General features: G+C 39.6%; 2 protein-coding genes across 4 annotated transcripts; one reads left to right on the top strand and one right to left on the bottom strand.

Annotated features, from left to right (window-relative positions):
• Positions 1-1,768: 1,768 nt before the first annotated feature.
• LOC121651321 (transketolase-like) lies at positions 1,769-13,420 on the top strand. The gene is made up of 14 exons (XM_042003425.1): positions 1,769-2,051; positions 3,660-3,777; positions 4,034-4,147; positions 4,654-4,751; positions 7,114-7,305; positions 7,513-7,631; positions 8,491-8,687; positions 8,839-9,003; positions 9,692-9,848; positions 10,595-10,725; positions 10,830-10,913; positions 11,086-11,179; positions 11,269-11,391; positions 12,616-13,420. Exons 1-14 carry the CDS (start codon positions 1,945-1,947, stop codon positions 12,801-12,803), a joined length of 1,887 nt encoding a protein of 628 aa, XP_041859359.1. The 5' UTR covers positions 1,769-1,944; the 3' UTR covers positions 12,804-13,420.
• Positions 13,421-15,449: 2,029 nt separating this feature from the next.
• On the bottom strand, positions 15,450-20,496 carry LOC121651323 (uncharacterized oxidoreductase At1g06690, chloroplastic-like). 3 transcript variants are annotated; one of them, XM_042003429.1, is made up of 8 exons: positions 20,250-20,496; positions 19,977-20,117; positions 19,546-19,646; positions 18,818-18,898; positions 18,215-18,362; positions 17,385-17,464; positions 17,206-17,299; positions 15,450-16,813 (listed from the first exon to the last, which is right to left on the bottom strand). In XM_042003429.1, the coding sequence occupies exons 2-8, from the start codon at positions 20,086-20,088 to the stop codon at positions 16,404-16,406; spliced, it is 1,026 nt and encodes a 341-aa protein (XP_041859363.1). In that variant the 5' UTR covers positions 20,089-20,117; positions 20,250-20,496; the 3' UTR covers positions 15,450-16,403. The 3 variants fall into 3 exon arrangements, with proteins under 3 accessions (XP_041859363.1, XP_041859362.1, XP_041859361.1); XM_042003428.1 differs by having other exon boundaries at positions 19,977-20,092; XM_042003427.1 differs by having other exon boundaries at positions 19,977-20,496.
• Positions 20,497-20,503: the final 7 nt, after the last annotated feature.

Here is a 20,503-nt window from a genome sequence, read left to right as displayed (position 1 = left end):
TTTAGATAGTTGGGCATAGACTGGATGTTGCTCTATTGTCAATCATTAGTGAGTGGAGTTCAGTGAGCAAAAGAGTGATGTGCCTTTGTGGTTCATTGAACATAGAACCATCTGTGTGCAAATGCTGGAAGACCTGCTAGAAGAGCTTTGTTGTCACTCTAACAAGAGACTACTCCATGTAACTATTCCATGTAATAAGCTGATTGGTGTTTTGAATCAGACACAGCTGGATTTTACTTGAGCTTTAAAACACAAACCAAAATCACACAAGCGGTGAAAGATGGTCAGAATGAGAAATGTCTGAATCAAAATGCTCAGGATCCATGCAGCCTTGCTTGGGAAGAAAGAAAGAGAAAGAAAAGAAAGAAGTATTAAAATCTTGAGTTGGACGAACAGATTGTCTGGGATGACCAGCTCGGTCTCATGAAAAGGTTTAATTGAGGATGGCCTTCCTTTGTCTGTGTACATGTGACAAGCTGAGATTTCTGTTGGAACATCAGGTTAAAATGATGGTAACAGCTGTGTAGCAATGACACGAGCAGCCATGTGAATGGATGACTGGGCCCAAAGAGTTGGTTACCGGTAGCAAGATGGAAGGAGGTTTCTTGAAGGAACTCAGTGAGGAAGTATGAAAGAGGGAAAATTAATATGAATATCTCTCCCACGCAGAAGGTAAATGCTGCTTTTTATTTACTTAATTATTTATCTCTTTGTTTATTTAATTCGCAAGATCACAAGAAGGAATACCACTCTGCTTAAATGAAACTTAAAACTATGTCAAAATCAAATCAAACACTAAAATATTATAACATTCTGACCCTACTGGCTTTGTCAGTTGTTGCACAAAGAGCATTTAAGAGCACTTTTGGTTTGTACCACAGCTAATCAGGTTAGCCTCAGTGGGAGATGTTACTAAAGTTAGATTACTGTCATCTGTGATCTTTCTTTTTGCCTGTCAGTTCTTCCTCTCTGCATCAAAATGGAGCAGCTTTATAGGACAGGTGCTTCTTCTTCTTCATTGTTTAAGTCCAAAGTGTTTGCATCTCAATTATTATTATTATTATTATTATTATTATTATTATTATTATCTTTACTATTCAGAATAATTCACATGTAAGATTAGACAGAATCAGACGTATTTTAATAATCCCAGACTGGAAAATTTCAGTATTGCAGTAGCAAAAATTCAGAGAAAGAAAGAAAGTGTAAAATTAAACTAAGATGCAAAATTGCTAACCCTTAAGTTAATAAAATCCACTTTATAGGACTATCATTACAGGCTCTTAGATTATAGTGGTTTGCTGTTGTGTTGTTGTGATGTGGCTGAAAATATTGCATCTATATTCATGGTTTCACAATAAGTCCATTACCATCCAATATATAAGCCCATAAAACAAACTATTTAGCCAATATGATAGTGAAAATATACGTGTGGTGAAATTCAGCATCTGCAACATTTAAACTAATTGATATTTAATATCACGAAAAAAGGATGTTTACTTTTATAATTATACCTGAGCTTTGTTGCCTTGGGGGCTCAAAATTAATCCTGAAAATATTCAGAAGCGCTAATGTTTGTTGACATGATATTTGAACCTGAACGCCCCTGGCACGAATGTACATAAACGCGTGCGAACGTGTGGCCGTGGCCTTGGGCTAAGTCCAAAACCGATTGGCTGTGCTCCTGCGGGAGTTTGGACTCACTGTAGGCTCCCTTTAGCCCTAGATTAGCCATATTCATAGGCTTTGCTTGCAAACACGCCCACTCCCTCCTCTATCTGTCTCACCCTCCTGCTGAACCGCGCAGCTTCTTTTTAACCCCTGCCATCGTCCTCTGCACATCCATCTTCTGTATTCTCGGGACGGCAGACCGGGGACTATTAACTATTACCTCGTTTTAACTCGTGTGTGCGTGCGTGTGCTTTTCTTCGGTGCATCGGCCAGATGGAGGACTACCATAAACCGGACCAGCAAACGGTGCAGGCGCTCAGGAACATCGCAATCCGACTCCGGATCAATTCCATCAAGGCGACAACTGCAGCGGGCAGCGGGTAAGATGAGGGGGCGGAGAGATTATCCCGAGCTGGAGATAGAAATTGCGCTTTAACACATTGTTGTTTGCAGAGGACGAAAATGCATCCTATACGTTTGTCTTTTTTTTTTTCTTTTCCACTTTTTTTTTTTTTAAAAAAAAGATAATTTATAAAAGTGGGGGTGAAATGCGTAAAATAGCGCAGGAATAATTTCCTCTTGGGCTGTCCGCAGTATGGAGGGCGAGCAGCGTAATGTGGATATGTTTATCATATTGAAATATTAATAATTACAAATAGAATGTAGATCTTGTGTGATCAGTATATGCAGTGCTTAAATTTAAATGGTTTCAACTGTGCGTAAAAGTCCAGCTGCATTTGTGAGCAATTTACGCACCTGAACCAACGAGGGTTCGAGTTCAGTTACTTGCAATTTTACTCGTGTGTTAAGTTATTGAGCGAAATGATTGATTAAATGCATTTAATTATCTGTCGTGTTAGCACAACAGTCCCCTTTAAAATGATTATAAAACATTTATCATGGTGTGCATTAAGAGGGTCGGTCATGATTTGCTGCAGGTGCAACAGTGTGTCCTTCTCCTTTAACCCTAGTGTGCAATCAGTTACGTAACCGAGGAGCACGAACCGGAGCTACACGAGCTTGTAGGGCGACGTGCTGTTTGGCGGCTGTAGCCGAACGCAACTCATGTCCACGCTGCAGCCGCGCCTGCGTGTCCCGGGACTGAGCAACAATAGCATCAAGCGGTGTGAAAATGAAGCAGAACAGCACGTCAGGTGTTACGTTTCTAAATCAAACGAGAACGAATTGCTGCAATGAATAAATAAAAGCAAACCCCATAAAAATGAACATTATAGATTTAATTAATTAACTGATTTTTGGTGAGTTTCCTAATTACCACAGAATAATTACTTTTCTCCAGAATGACATCTGCATGAAGCTACTTTCAGATAATTAGAAATAATCAAATAAAAAAGAAATTCCCACTTGAGCTTCCACAGTAAGGCGATCCGCAAGTCACCCCCATACAGAGCATCCTTTATCCAGTTTACTTCTACTGTTCTTTTGGGTTTGTCATTTGATCGCATTTTTCATTTCAGGACTGTAAGGAAATGCCTTCCTGGAGGTCTGAGTCAGGTATTACTGGAATGTCTTGAAAATAAAAAAGGGAATAACAATCAAGAATAAGAAGAAAAATTGAACTGAATCAAAATGTGTTTTGTGCTTATTTATTTCTTTTAACAGTTTGGGAGCTCCACATTGAATGATGCCTTTTGTAGTGTGTTTGCATGTTTAATGGACTGAAAAAGTCAGACATCCTCAAAATGTACTTGCACTTCTTGGCACATGTCCATCAGTGATGCTGTGTTTGTGCAAACTGATTACCCTGTTTAGTGTCTCATCTGTCCTAAAACTGCAGATGTTCTGGAATGAATTAACCTTAAATTAACCTGTTAAAATACTTACTGGTAGCTCCTTTTTGTCTATTCTTCTCTTAACCTAACTGTTTGACTTTCATATCTGTATCTTTACATGTACAGAGATGCATCAGTCTAACTGCACCCAATGTGTTTCTGATTTTTTTTCCTCTTGTACTTTTTTTCTTGCAGTCATCCCACATCATGTTGCAGTGTGGCAGAGATCATGTCTGTGCTTTTCTTTCATTCCATGAAGTACCGACCTGATGACCCACGTAATCCCAACAATGACCGATTCATCCTCTCCAAGGTAACATCTGCAAATACAAAAATAAAAAGCACATAAGAAAGCAACACTTTATGTTTATAAATGGCATAATCATTTATTTATGTAAGGATCTACATAAGGATTTCCTTCTGTTCTGACACAAGTAGATGCCATGATTAGTGTATCATACCACACTGTGTGATTTGTCCTGTGTGCTGTACATTCTGAGTATATTTAAATATATTTTAAATATATTTTTAGATATTTAAGTTCTCACCTCTCACCACTGCCCTCTCAGGGTCATGCAGCTCCTGTGCTGTATGCTGTGTGGGCAGAGACAGGCTACCTGAAGGAGAATGAGCTTCTCAACCTTCGTAAGGTGGACTCCATCCTGGAAGGACACCCTGTGCCGGTTAGGTGACATTCAGACTTGCAGGAAACTGTGAATTTGAAAAATGTTGTATTCCAGTAGACCAATATACATGAGTTGAACATATAGTTGATTTTGCTCCTGTAAAATTTTATTTTCCTGTAACATTTTCCTGTAAATTTTAGAAATCATTACATATACATAAATTATACTTGCTGTACATTGTGTGTTTATTATATCAAAATTAAGACTTCCACAGATAAACTGTCTGCAGGCAGGGACATGATGACAAAGCTCTGACTGTCTGACGTACAATTGTCTGTCCTCTGCTGCAGACATTAACAACACTCTCCACATGAACCCACATACTGACACACTGTAAGACTCAGACTGCTGCTTCAGTCCAGACTGTATCACTGTTGCTGTGTTTCTTGTCCTTTATGAGATGACAAACAAACCAACCACTGTATTTCATACTGAACTTAGACTCTTGCACTGTCTGACGATTAAGATGCATGTTTTATTTATGTGTATGTGCATGCAAACAGAAGCAGCAGTTTGTGGATGTGGCCACTGGATCTCTGGGTCAGGGGCTGGGAGCCGCTTGTGGAATGGCCTACACTGGAAAATACTTTGACAAGGCCAGGTAATGAACACAAAATCCCACATAGACACAAAAAGGAAAAGGAAATAAAAAACAAATAACAGCCTCACAACAAAGATATACAGGAGCACAGCTGGCCAACTTGCATCCACACACATTAAGGCAAAATGTACAGAATTATGCATGACATATTGTTCGCTGCAGTGAGTTGTGCAGATGTGACATTTCAGCCAGGAGCTTTGACTCAACCCCACCCTAACAGGCCCAGTATGCAGGGACAAGTAGGTGGCTACAGCTATAAGAGCTGTGCTTTGGTCTGGTTTATCTTTAGATGATAGATTAAAACATTAGTTTTGAAGGAGATTTAATTGTCTGTTCAATCAGGTGGGATTGTAATTCAGAAGTTGACACATTTATGCAATATTAAGTGAAAACAGATTTAATGTCTGATCATTTTGCTCTCTTTTTTTATAAATATTGTTTATATTTGCTCAGAATTTCATCACAATATTCTAACAAGCCTGCAATGCAATTTTTCAGCTGAATAGTAGTTGATCTGAATTGCTCCACATGTGTCTCTTTTGTTCTACTGCGATCTAGAAAGAACCACATGGATTTCACTCTGACAATGGACAGATACAGCTTTGTGGCTGTTAGTAGGACACAACACATTCCATTCACATTTTCAGAGCAAGCGGATATGATACCAAAACATTTGTGCTGAAACCATAGCAGAGCAACAAAGAAAGCAGAAGGAGACTGTTTCAAAGATTATTTTATTTATTTCTTTACAGCAGACTGTTAAACTGGTGGTGAGGGGCTACCATACTTGCAGCCTGAGCTGGCTGTCGTTGACATCGCACTCTCTGCATTCTGTGTGCACTCATTGTTTCTGCTCTAATAATCACACATGCAAAAGCACAGTGCTCCATCATCTTATTGCCACGCCCTTTTTCCTCATCTATACTATACTATGCTTAAGTTACATATATGTATACATGTTAGATGACATAATGAGCATATAATCACATATGGTGTGTAACTTAGTGTATGCACAAACTTCCTCTTCAAAGCTTATAGCAGCATACCATGCAGCAACTCTTCATTTAGTTTAGACAGCTGGATAACCGTTTTCTTAACATAGTTCAAGGCAAAAACTGTTGAAAAGTATTAGAAACACACACATGCACACACACAACTTAACCTGTTCTCTTTTGAAGTGGAACATCATGCTCTGCAGGGTATAGCTAAACTACAACTGATAAACCAGGAGGACCCCTTGGCTATAACGCGGGCCTTTATTAAAACATGACACATGGATGAACTCATCCAATTCACTTATTGGCAATGCTGAGACAACACTGACATTAATAAACTGTTAATGTAGCGCAGCTCCAATGCTCTGTAGCTGTAACATGTCAGTGTGAGATTATTAGAGCAATAACTGACAGATTCCTTTCCAAGTTTATTACCTCATAGTAAACCAAGAAGATGATGTCTGGAAGTTTTGATCATCATAGTTCTGATCATTTATTAATTTCTTAATTTTGTGTTGGCAGAAAGTAATGGGGAGTGGATGTGACAAGTGTGTGTAGGGGTTTATACAGCCTACAAGGAGAGGTATCCCCTTGTCTTTATCTGATGTTATTCACACCTCACTGAGACACATGAACCATGTGAGGGATCACTTTGCTCCTGTAACTGGACCCGTTGTAGGTGTACAGGATGCATCTCTGACTACAGTATGTATGTGTGTCTCAGAACGTGTTTTTTGGTGGACAGAACATTTATCATTTTCTAAAGATGAGTCATGATAAATCAGATTCTTCTTCTCTTTGATGATGAACACAATTTTATTTTTTTAAACTGGTTGCTTCTGTGTACAGTACAGTTGATCACTATGAATGGTTTGACATGGGAAAAGTGCACATTTCAGAAACCGGCTTTTAAGGTTTTATGACGGGTTTTCTTTCCACTTCTTAAATTTCTGCCTCTTTATTCTCTCCATTTACACCTCTGTGGAATTCATCTCTTTCTTCTCTTGTCTGTGTGTGCCGCATATTTTTTCTTCACACTCATGGTTGGAATGCGTGTTTTAATGTGCTGTGTCTCGGCCTATCTTCCAGTTCTAATGAGAACGTGTCTATCTGACTGGAAAGCTGTCAAGAGTCGTTACACCTCAGGAACAGCTACTGAGGATGAGGATGATCAGAGAGTGGCGGGGGGTGGGAAGGTGGAGCTGGAATGGAGACTTTTTTCTGTGTCTGTTGTTGCGTTTAGGTGTGAGGGTCAGGAATCACACGGTGGCAAGATGTGTTGAATAAAAAAGGAACTGATTTGGAAATTCATCCCTGCCTATGTGAGTTCCACATTTAATAAAGATTGCATCGCTCTCTGTCTGTAGTTATCGGGTGTTCTGCCTGCTGGGCGATGGAGAGCTGTCAGAGGGCTCAGTGTGGGAGGCCATGGCTTTCGCTTCCTACTACCAGCTAGACAACCTGGTGGCCATCTTGGACATCAACCGGCTGGGTCAGAGTGACCCAACTCCACTGCAGCACCATGTGGAGAAGTACCAGCAACGATGTGAAGCCTTTGGGTGAGCATGGGCAATCAAAGGGTCAAGGGTTTGTCTGTCCAAGAAGATTCAATCTACACTAAACAAAATGCCAATAATTTGCTCATTCCTGACTCTAAATTTTGAGAATTTGTTGCTTTTACATTCATTTTATATTGTTTCATGTCTTTTTAGAAACTCATAAATAATTCTGACTGCATTTAAAGTTGATCTTCTCTGTTCTCCCAGCTGGCATTCCATTGTTGTGGATGGCCACAGTGTGGAGGAGCTTTGCAAGGTGCTGAGTCAATCTCACCATCAGCCACTTGCCATCATCGCTAAAACCATCAAGGGCAAGGGCATCCCAGGTATGATAACCAGTTACATATTGTGTAAGCTGAAATATCATTACATTAACAAGCATAACCCCAATCAAGACCAGAACATTATATTTAGTGATGATGTGAACTGTTAAAGTATAAAGATGACACGTAGAAAACCTGTTTTCTACGTGTTGAATGGTTCAAATGGTATAAAACCACTGGAGATAGCGGTTTTGTTAAGAGTTCTCTTATTTACTTAAAGGACCCACCATCAATGCTAAGGGGCCCCTAACTCACCGTAATCCAGGCAGCGTTTTAGTGCTTTTGCTGCTGCAGCTCAGTAATCCATTAGAATGTGTAGGATACACTCCCAGCAGCCGGCCTTTGTGCTAGTGTTTTGATAGGTAGAGACTAAGTGTGTGTTACCACGTGCATGCAAGAGAGAGAGAGAAAGAGAATGATGAACAAAGAAATTTTTTAAAACAGCAAGGTGTGTATGTCAATGCAGTATGTTTTTGTTAGCATAGCGTTGGAAATTATGAATGTTATTGTAAACCTGTGCCCCCTAGTTCTAACCTTTGACCTTTGAAACAGCCTATTGTGATCAACTGAGGTGGAAGATTGTTATTGAGTATGGCAGCTGGACTGGATTATTTTTATGTACATTTGCAAAGACGTGAAGTGGGTGTGTTTATGTTAAATATCAGGAAGAATTTGGATATTGTAGTATGAGTATGTACATCAGTAATGTCACTGATATATGTAGTAGTTTTCCTTATTCCTCATATTCATAATAAATGCAACAACTTTGACCACATAAGCAGTCAATCCTTATAAAAAAAATTGCATTCTAGTGCAGCAGTACACAGATGTGTGTGTGTGTGTGTGTGTATGCGTCCTTCAGCGGCTGAGGATAAGATGGGATGGCATGGCAAGCCTCTGCCCAAAGATATTGCAGAGAGTGTGATCAGGGAGCTGCAGAGCCGCATCATCAGCTGCAACAAGCGCCTCTATCCTGCTCCACCCAATGAGGACACATCACCTGTCAGCCTCCGCAACATCCGCATGCCAAGCGCACCAAGCTACAAACCTGGAGACAAGGTAAAATCAGCGGTGGTAGACATGGTCTGTATGTAATATCGGGCTGAATAGGCCACTGTTTATTTGAATCAATCTTGGATTTCTACAATATAACAGTAAATGATCTCTTGTATTTAAATGCTAATCAGCTGGTTTTTCTCTGTGTAACCAGATTGCTACGAGGAAGGCGTACGGCATGGCTCTGGCAAAGCTGGGCCGTTACAATGAGCATGTGGTGGTTCTGGATGGAGACACCAAGAACTCCACCTTCTCTGAGCTCTTTAAGAATGAACATCCCAACCGCTACGTGGAGTGCTACATTGCAGAGCAGAATATGGTGAGAAAACTACACTCCAGTTTGAGGGCTGGAAGATTATCTATCAGAGTTATATTAAACATGTGCAACACATTCACAACCATATGTCTTTTGTGGATAGGATTGGATCAAACCACAAACTGCAGAGGAATTGTGTATGTAGAAATTAAAAGTAGCTAAAACTGAAAATAAAAAATTTGCTCAATGAACAAAGTTCTCAAATGAATTGAAGTGAATAAGGCAGAATTAGAAATAGTTATATCTAAAAAGGTCACAAAATTGAAAAGTATTAGCACCAAGCAACCTGAAAAAGTGAAATATAATCTATTTTTGATTAATAAAATACTAAGGTGCTAAAGCTATGGCAAAAGCTATGACACAGCATTTTGTGCTAAACATTATATTAGCATGCAAGCTAGAAGGACGCTCAAGTCACAAAGATTTGGCTATCAAAAAAAAACATTTGTCTCAGATGTGTTTTTTTATATAATATTTTGATATTTATCACAAATCATTGTGTTATTATTTCCTGAGTTTACTACTTCTGACATATTTCTGTAAAAATCATACTGATTTTGTTTTTTAATAAGCGTCGATCTTCAGAATTAACCACTTGTCTGGATGTGTTTATTTCTGTTATACATACACGTGAGGCCATTTTTGTGGTCATGTGCTCGTATGGGCTTATATCTGCCCTCCTCTCCTGCAGGTGAGTGTGGCCATCGGTTGTGCTGTCCGAGATCGTAACGTGGTGTTTGCCAGCACCTTCGCCACGTTCTTCACTCGAGCCTATGACCAGCTCCGCATGGCCGCCATCTCTGAGAGCAATATTAACCTCTGTGGCTCCCACTGTGGCGTTTCCATTGGTCAGTTACCACCTTATTAACCTTTTTACCTGTCAGTTTTACTAACTTTTATTACACTGACTTTTTTCAACTTCTGCATCTTGTTAGTGGAAAGTGATCTATTTCTCAGTATCAGTACATTGACAGTAGCATGTGAGGGAGAGACAAAAAAAAAAATTGTAAGAGTTGTAAAGATATTTTAAGTCCTGTGGAGAGGTCTGTATACACATACCTTTTTGTGCTGCTATAGCTTATTGTCACTCCATACACTGCACTCAGTATTAAAAAGGTATTTAATACAAAACTACTCACTGTCTCACCAATCTTTAACCTATGTATGCAGGTTTATGCACACCTTTTCTCTCACTAAACATTTTTATGCCATACAGTTTGACAGAATTTAGTGATCCATTCAGTTGTTCGCTCCTCAGTATTTTTTTCCCCTGAATGCTAAAACTTTTCCCTCCATCTTCTCAACCTTTGTGTTACTCTGTCGTCCACATTTCCCTTCTGGTATCAGCCCTCCTCCTGACTTCCTCCTTCTCTCTGTCTTTGTGTCATGGAGGTGATGACAAAGTGACCTGATTCTCTCTCACCTCCTCTTCCTCCTTCCCTTTCACCTTCTCCTCCGCCTCATCAGGTACACTGCATGCCCACCTTTGCAGACTGAATGCATGCCAGTCTTCCAGAATTTATTCTCCAACCTACAGCAAACCTGTGAATTTCACTTTGTCTGACTTATTTGTTTGTTGCTGATGGATGTTTAGGTGAGGACGGGCCCTCTCAGATGGGTCTGGAGGATTTGGCCATGTTTAGAGCTATTCCCACGGCAACTGTCTTCTACCCAAGCGACGGTGTATCCACTGAGAAGGCTGTTGAGCTTGCAGCTAACACAAAGGTACTCATTTTAACCTTAGGAAAAATAAATAAAAAATATATAAAGATTTTGCAGGACTGTTTCAGTTTTTACAGGAAACATGGATTATTTCTGGCTTGTTGTAGGGTTTGTGCTTCATCCGAACAAGCCGCCCAGAGAATAACATCATCTACAACTGCAATGAAGACTTCCATGTTGGCCAGGCTAAGGTTTGTTGCTGCATTTTCTCAGCACTGTCCATTATTGTTGCCTAATCCAAAAAAAAAATAATATTTAAATGTTTTTTTTTCCTTATTATCATAAATAACTGACTTGACTAAGCTGTGTGCACATGTACTTATGACATTTACATACAGATTTATATATTTTATTAACTCTTAGGTTGTGTATAAAACCAATGATGACCATGTTACTGTGGTCGGAGCAGGAGTGACCCTTCATGAGGCTTTGGCTGCTGCCGAAATGCTAAAGAAAGGTAGGAAGAGACAGAGCAGGAAAGATGGGAAGAGGTCAACCAAGGATAAACAACTACACCTGATTCACCTTTTTTCTTTTTTGCTTTAGAGAGAATCAACATCCGTGTGATTGACCCATTCACCATCAAGCCTCTGGACTCAAAGACCATCATTGACAATGCCAGGGCCACCAGAGGACGCATCATCACTGTGGAGGACCACTACTTTGAGGGTGAGGACTGCATACATTTAAAAAAATGAAAATAAATAAATAATTTTCCATTAGAAACAACAATCAAACAACAAAATGTGGACAAACTTTTCTTTAAATTTAAATTTATAACTATATATATATTGAGAAACTTTAATACCTAATTACATCAGTGCTTTGGTTAATCTAGATTTGCAATCTCTCATGAAAGGTTAGAAATGAAATGTTTCAAATGGTAAATTAATTCTATTTAAATTGAATTAATATCTGCTGCAACTTCAGTTTATCATTTATGTGTGATGTTTTTTGATAACTGCAGAAAATACAGACCAGAGATGTTTGTCATTGCAATGGAGAAATATACTGGTTTTATTTATCGATTTTATAATCGTATTCATTTCAAGTCAGGGGAGTCACATCTGTTTGCATTGTTTGGGTGCTCGTGCATCAACTTATGACTAAAAATGCCCTGAGTCGGAACAGATGAAGGGCCATCTACTGATGAAAAAGCTCCGAGGTGAGACCAAAAGAGAAAGAGGACAAACATATGATGGTCTACACAACAGAGTTGAGTTTAGTGTCGGCGGCTAAGAGGAATGAGATGTGCAATAAAGAAAATAAACATATTTGTGGAAGGAAAGTTTGGATTCAAGAGGAGGAGCCTGTCAGTGTTAATTTAATCTAAAATCTTTGGGCTCTCGCTGACCTAAATACAAAACCAGCATGACAAAAACAAGCTTCCAAATCCCACTTTCTCGCTCTTCTCTTCTTTACTGGTGTTCATCCTTTTATGGATGACTTCCCATAATGAGCTAAATAAAAATTAATATTAGTTGCAAGTTACGTGCAGCTGGAAATGTGAAAACCTGTTAGCTGGCAGGGTGGAGACTTTGGTCTTTGAATAACAGGAACTTTTTCCTTCAGATAACTTAGAACTGGAGGAATAATGACAGAGAGCAAAACCAGTTTTCGTGTTCATAAATGAGGACGACATCCATGAAGGGGGTAAAGTGTGACAAAACAGGAATGAGAAAGTCACGGGAGGGTAGCATCAGTCCTGTCAGTCCACATCAAATCTCAGCAGTGCTCCACTGCCCATGGAGGTGTGAAGAAACTGCATGTGACAAAATGGGGGAACTCAAAAGGATACATGGAACATTAGTGAACAAGACATGAATCTGTGCACATGTAATTTGGATTAATTCACCGTTTAATCAATTGTTTTGTCTGTTCTTTAATCCACAGGTGGTCTAGGTGAAGCAGTGTGCTCAGCGGTGGTGAACGAAACCGGCTTCACCATCCACCGCCTGGCAGTTTCCCAGGTGCCCCGCAGTGGTAAGCCCCAGGAGCTGCTCCGAATCTTTGCCATTGATCGTGACGCCATCGCCCAGGTGGTGAGGAAGGTGCTCAGCACCTCTGCCAATGCCAAGTAAAAATGCTCCAGGAGCACCAACAGCAGGAAGAATATGGTACTTTATTCTGCGGTTAACCTGTGATTACCATGGAGTCAATGAACAAACAAATAAACCAACACAGAAAGAGGGGTGGCACTGCTGGCCCACTCACGCTCTCCTCCTTTTAGAACAATGAAAGATATTAGTTTGAAAAAAAACAAACAAACAAACAAACAAAAAAAACTATTCTCTGTCTATCAGTGTGGTCTGACACTCCTGCCCCCGATTTTTACCCTTTCAGTTTGTGAGCCCAGTAAGCACACCTCCCCCACTTCACTCACACAGTCATCCACACCTGCACCCTCTAGTTACCTCCTACCTCTAAGAGAAAGTTCTGGTGCTGCTGTCGTGTTTTAGTTAAAAGCAGTGAATGTGGTTTGGAGTCCAGTCTTTCTATAGAATTTATGTGGTACCCTTCTCACTTCTCGGGCTCACCGTCTGCACCCAGTGTGACTGTGAAAATCCCACCCCACTAGAGCCTGCAGGGTGTGGAGAAATCCTGGTTTGGTCTGTTTGAGCACTGACTGTTTTTAACTCTTTTGACTCTGACTTTGGTTGGGATTGCTTTACACAAATAAAGGGATGGTTTCTTCACAGTTCTTGTGTCTGAGGTCTTTCTTGTGGGTTTTGGTGGCATGAAGCAAGGGTTAAAAGTCACAGTGAAAGAAACTTTTCAGCCCCCCTTTTATATTTTGCTCTTTTTTTTTTCTTTGGGAAATTGTGAATGTTAGGATGTTATTACACTAAGGGGATGAATTATTACACAATGTGTTTTTTCAGACCAATGATAAAGGTGGAAATGCCCAAAAGAAAAAACTATACAAGTCGACATGTTTACAAGGTAACTTAACACAGAGCTCAACTTTATAATGTTTCTACCTGTGCTCATATTTGACTGTATAGTTCACAAACACAAAGTTTAACAAATAAAGAAGTCATAATAGAGCAACTGTCCAAACAGTTTAATTCTGATTCCACACAGTATAAAGTGGGTAAAGCACATGTCTAAATAGAATAAAATGGTTCAGAGAGCTGGTGTTTTGCATAGATTGCTCACTGTTGCTATGTAATGAGTTGCTGGCGGCTGAAATTGGGTAAGAGATGGGGTACACCCTTAATTGTCCAGAGGAAGCTGAATCATCTGGAGAAGACTCAGAGGGAGACCATGCTATTTCCATAAAAAGAAAAGCCCTGTCAAACCAACAGGTCTAGTTAAAATGCCTGTTAGGAAACAGGTCTTTAATTAAAGGATGTGTGAAAGTCATTTTGATATTTCAAACGCTTACAGTGTGCATATGTGGTGTTGGATTAGCTGCCTGCTGTTATGCGACAGTATATATCCATAATATTTCCTGTGTACACATGAAAACATTGTGTGATTTTTACAAATAAGATATAAATAGCAACACTTTAATCTGCAGTTTAAACAATTGCCATATGAAAAGGTTGTTTTTCCAGTGAAGACAACAACCTTAAACATGTTTACAACCATCTCTGTCTAGAGCTGAAGAGCATTGTCAGCAGATATGTCCTCACATGTGATCATATGTGATGAGGTCAAGTCTATTTAATGTGGAGCTGAGCCCCACCTCTTGCGGTATGTGTATGCGTTAGTTAAGTGTCCTGGTGACTGGCTGAAGTCTGTAGGATCATACAAGCTCACGGCTGCTGTGCGTGCTGTATATTTAATGCGTATTTATAATTGAAAAGCCTGTTGAAAGATTTACACAGGCTGCAGTTGGTACCTGCGGAGGCACATTCAAGATGCCAAGAAACATACATGTGTCATTTTAAACAGTTTGACAAATGTTTGTCCTTTAATTCAAGTTTTGTCAAACTGGGCCTTGCAATTAAAAGCTTTCACATATGAGCTTCATGATCTGTAAGTACAATGACTAAACATAAATATCTTGCAAAAGTCATCCTCAGTAGCTCTTACATTAGGATGAGAACAAGCGTAAATGATGTAACTTTTGACTTGTTTAACTAAATGCATTCATAATACCTGACCTAGAAGTAATCTGAAATAGCAGAAAAACTTAAATCACTTAGATAAATAAAGAGTTGATCTTGAGTTCCCTTAATGTAAAACGCCTTGAGATGACTTTTGTTCTTTCTGTACTTCATAGTACCACACTGAACTGTACACCAAACTCCAGCTGGTAAGAGGGACCTTAGAATATTGGATGAGATATCCAGCACAACCTTTGACCCAAATCCTATAGCACAGCAGGGGTCTGTCTGGTGTTTGACAGTGTCAGCTGCGGGTGTGAGAGGGAGAAAAGTGAATGCTCTGACAGATTGCGTGTGCAGATGTAAGGGTTAGTATGTGTGTTCATACAACATAGGTGCATTAACACACACACACACACACACACACCCTGGGTGCTTTTGTTTGTCTGCCATCCAAGCTTCTGTCTATGTATCTGTCAATCTGTCATATGGATTCTTCTTCGCTAATGCACAGCCAGACACGCCTCCTGTCAAACCAAATTTCTGCTTCATGTACTCCATTGAAACACATTTTTTTGTGCAAATGGATCAACATTAAAGCACAGACAGAGAAGTGTGGACATTGAATTGCTGCATGCAGCCTGTACTGTACATTAAAACACCCATTTTAAGCTCAGTCAATAAAACAACACAGATAAGATTAGTTTGTCAGTTACCAATTATTACAGGCAGGTTGTGTCTCTGCAAATTAATCTTATTCAGTCATGGAAGCTTAGCATTTACTTTGCATATGTGTGCGTGCTGCATTACTTTCTCGCTTTCTGGGCCTACAGACATTGTGAAAGCTACAGGATTCTCCACTTTCTTCCACTTCGCCGAGTCCCCGCCCTGCATTGCACAGACACTTGACCTCATGGCTTATTTTTCAGACACAAAGGAATATCAATGTGCATTTATCTTAAAGTACTTCTAATCATTTTAAAAGCTCAGAACATTTAAACTGCAATAAACATTTTAATAATAAAAAAAAAAATACAAGGACTTTAGGCTGCTAGTATTAAGTTGGAACATGCTATGTTATCATGATAATGATGAAAACTCAATGAAGACTGTTCCTCCAGGACTCTGCCATGGCTAGACAGAAAAGAGTTGACTGAAAAAAATGTTTTTGTGACTGTTTAAAAATTAATTTAATAAGTACACAGGCAAAAGAAAAAAAGAAAAAGAAAAAAAATGAACAAAACCTCTCACCTTTACACATCCTCATCATTGTAAGGTAGTTACTAATTTAATATTAAATTAAACATTAAGCAGACAATTCATTAACTGTATGCATTCTCTGCTTTTCACAAATGCTAAACAATTAAACATTTTTAGGTTTGTGCGTTTCATTGCGGCCATATTCACGCCTGAATGAGGCTTCTAAAAATCACTAACATGTAAGAGTAAAAAAAAAAAAACTTGTTTTACAATATTTAATAAAAACAATAAAATTCATAAAAATTTGCAAAAAAAAGTTAAAATGAAAATATCAGAAGTCAGAATTTATTTTTCTGTTATGTGGCTGCACTCCTCCTCCTCCTCACTGATCTGCCACATCCAGTCAGTCAGTCCACCCCTCCCCCTTCAGTTCCTGTACTCATCCCCACAGTCTCCGATGAGCGCCATGAGGTCCCTGGAGCGCCGTGTCACTGCTTCAATGGCGACGTGATCTTCTGCCATCAGCTTGAGGTCAGGGCTGCAGCTACACAGACTATCACTGATGTGCTGCTCCGCCCCAGCGATGCCAAGCCGGCAACCCACGATGACCCCGCCCACTGCAGGGCGGTCCAGCACATAACGCGTTGCCACGCTAGCCACTGAGCAGTCATGTCTCTTGGCAATGGTTTCCAAGGTTATGAGGAGGTCCTGGAAGAGACTCCATCCACCCCAGGTGTCTATCATGTTCTTGTACTTGGAGAGGGAGGCGGTGTAGAGCTCCGCCCTGGACTTGGGCTCCGCACTCCCCAGATAACGGTCAGAGAGCAGACCACCAGCTAAGAGAGTAAAAAGGGATGGAGGAGCGGTTATGAGGAGGTAATATACTGGGCTGAGTGATGGGAGGTGTAAAGGGGATGGAAGAAAATGTCAAATGACAAAACAAGATGAGCGGGGTGAGGAGAGGTGACCGCAATGAGATAGTTCAGCATAGGATGCAGGAGGGAGAGAAAGGTTAATAAAAAAAGGGAGAAAAAGGAGTCAAAGTGTAAGAGAGGATGTGTTGTCATGCCAACTGACTCCATCTTAGAAGACCACCATTTTACACATATACACAGAACAGTGAGAGCGCATTACATTATTAAACATTTAGTATATACGGTTGTAGTAGTTAGACTGGAGTAACAGTCGTGTATTTAAAATAATCCAACTGATGCAAGAAGAATCTCACCCAGCGTCCCATAAGTCAAGAGCTTGATGTTGTTTGCCAGACAGAACTGCTCCATCCTCACCGCAGGTCGCTGGTCAATCAGAGAGTACTGAACCTGCACAGGCAGCAAACATAAGAGTCAAGGTTTACGGACTGTAACTGCAGTAGCCCAGCACTAGCATGTAGAGGGGATGCGTTACCTGGTTGCTGGAGATGCGGATGCCTTTGTTAGTGATCTCCTCCAATCTCTGGGTGTCAAAGTTCGTAAGGGCGAGCTCACCTGGGGAATGAAGATGATTTGGGATTCTGCATTACAGGGATCAACAATAAAGACACAATCACAGTTTGTGTTTTTCCTCAGATGAAACTAACTGTGCTGCCTTCAGAATGTGTGAATATTTGGGTGCAGTTCACACAAATGCGTTTAAGACTTTACCAGTCTCACTCCTCATTCACTGTGAATTGAGTCATAGCTTTCACTGTCAAAATTAATTGTGAATCTGCCGCTTCGCTTTCTTGGTTTGGCATATAGGGAACGTTGGGAAAAGTTTTTATACTTATTTTATTGCAATGACTCTGCTCCTGATAAGGACATTAAAAAACATTTGTTGAGAAATAAGTTGAGATCAATCAAGGTAATTAATTTTTAACTTGAGAAAAGCACTGAACAGGATGAAATCCCTAAACTCCACCTTTCAATCATATATATTATCTAATAATATATCATAATATCTCCTTAAAGACCGGGACTGAAAGCTGCTAGCAAAGTGGATCTTTATGTAGGTTTATTTTACTGACAATGACTATTTTTTTATTTTCTTCACCACCTTAAATGTAAAGCACTGCAGCCAGCGTTTGTTTTTAAAAGTTACATGAATAAAAACCATCAAGAATTACAGTATTTCTATAATAAGCAATTATCAGAAAGAGTTGAATACCTTTAAATGTACAATAATTTCTCCATGTCAGCCTGGTCAACCATCTACCTACACATGCCGATAGCATGTATGAAACCTTATGGTGTACTTACAGATAAGTCCTTCCTGCTGCAGGTCAGACAGGTGTCCCAGTGCGTCCAGATATCTCATGTCGCTATAGTCCCACCAGTGAAACTGAACACAGTCCAGAGTGTCCACCTGCATTCGGGTCATGGAGCGCTGCAATGCCTTCTCCACCACCTGCACACAGAAACAGGTCAGAGCCTGTTTCTACTTACAGCAACAAAACTGACTGTGGTAATAAAAAAAAAAAGGAAACTAGTTTAATGAGCGGCCTTTGTTTTAGTCTCTGCAAACATCAATAGAAACAAAGCCTTAAGTGGAGCCTGAGCAGCACTTGGTTTTTGAGGCTGACAAAATTTTGATTGATGAATTTGAAAACAATGTCTAATCCCCAACATATCACTGGCCAATGTAAATCCTCTTTATTGTGCACAGCTGCAACATATGAATGTTTTTTATGTTAATTTTTCTGTATTTAAGAATACAAGACATTAAACATCACTAATGGAAATTTTCAAGTCACATATGTAGACCAGACGAGATGCTTTGGTTCTTTGTGAAGAATTACAGTGCACTCTGGTGGATAACACCAGCTACGCAGTTATAAGCATGAAGCAAAATTATCGGCTCACCTTGCGCTCCATTGGTCCTGTTCTTGGCACAAATTTAGTCAAACCTTGCAGAGCTGGGGCAACATTGCCAGAGGATTTCAGCTAAAGATGAGATAGATATATTAAAAATCTTACAAAACTAGCTAAATTTACCATATTTTTATTCCACTATAATTGATTATTTTCATGTGTTTACAGTTTTGTGTTCTCACTGATAATTATTTCAAAGCATGCACATATATCCTGTTTTTTTTCCTGTATGAACTAAAATACTTTCACTGTATATACTTTCAGCACAGTTACTTATATTCAACAGTTTTCATTCATATATAATGTTGGCAATACCCAACTTAACTGCAGGTAATGGAAAAAACTGATATACACAGAGACATCAAAAGAAGGTGTGATCAAAAACAGTGGTATTAATGCCCCAGTTTAAACATTTGATATATTTGTACATTTTTTAATAAAAATATAAGGCTTAAATTATTAAACTCTGTAACACCCTGCAACATTAGTCTTGTGTTCTAACGCTACAAAATGTTAGCTAGTCTGCCTGTTTCCCTACGGTCTCTAATTCTTTATCTTAGATACACAAATACACAGTGAAACACCAGTTTTAATAAACTTCATTATACCAGAAGTTAGGGATTCAATTTTATGTCAAATTTTAACTCATATTAGCGGGATGGTTAAACTTCTGTTTTAAAATATCTTTTTTTTTAGTTGTCTGAAAAGTGTGTGTCCACCTGGCTGTTGAACAGTCCAAATATTTCCTCTGCAGGTCCATATATGTCTGCCATGTCAAATGTGGTCAGACCAGCATCTACATAGGCCTGCATGGCTTCAGCTGGAGAAATGTGAGGGAAACAGCAGTTAGTAACACGTTTTGAGTACAGATACTGTAAGTATGTAATGACAGAGGATATACCCGATATGTCTTTTTGCATTCTCAGATAACATAAATGTGCAAATTATCCATGTATCCTTTATTAAATCTTTAAATATATCATTTAATCCCTGCCCTGGGTATTTCCACTCACTGTAGTAAATTACACAAAGATGTAAATTATTGATATAAAATAGAGGAAAGAATTTTAAAAAGTGTTTTCATTTTAATGCAACACCGAGATGTTCAGCTAGTCTTTTATATTTCCAATAAGTTTGTGATTTTGTTTACCTGCCCTGGTTTTATTCACCGCTCCGTGCGCTCCGGACACCTGCCACATCCCATTCAGGATCCGGCAGACCTCCAGACCCCCGGCCAAAGACACTTTGGGTACCGTAGACATCCTGCTGTATGGTCGGAGGAAGACACTTACTTTTGACATTGTGGATACAAGGACAAAAATCACACTTTTACTCTTCATACCATTGCACACAGAATCAGCTTCATGCATTAGCAGATATAAAGACCACAAGGACATCTGCAGAAATTAACGAAGTAACTTACTTTGTGTTTCATCTGATTGGCACCTCTAATAAAGCCGGCATACAGAGTCACAAGTCACTACTCTTGCACGAGAAATAGTTTGACGTAATTCCACATCCAAGAGTTACAAAAGATTTTGCGTAACGCTTACAAAACAGGCGACTTTCTTAACCAATAACTGCCGATGTTAGACCGGAAATGCAACCGTCGTTCAGCGGATTGACTGCTGCCCCCTGCTGGACACATTCAGAACTGAACTGAAAATTTGGGGAAAA

The sequence above is a fragment of the Melanotaenia boesemani genome, chromosome 13 (assembly GCF_017639745.1).
Source record: "Melanotaenia boesemani isolate fMelBoe1 chromosome 13, fMelBoe1.pri, whole genome shotgun sequence".
In the NCBI taxonomy this organism is placed as follows: Eukaryota; Metazoa; Chordata; class Actinopteri; order Atheriniformes; family Melanotaeniidae; genus Melanotaenia; species Melanotaenia boesemani.
The sequence above is the reverse complement of the archived record's forward strand: the minus strand, read 5'-3'. Positions and strand labels throughout refer to the sequence as shown.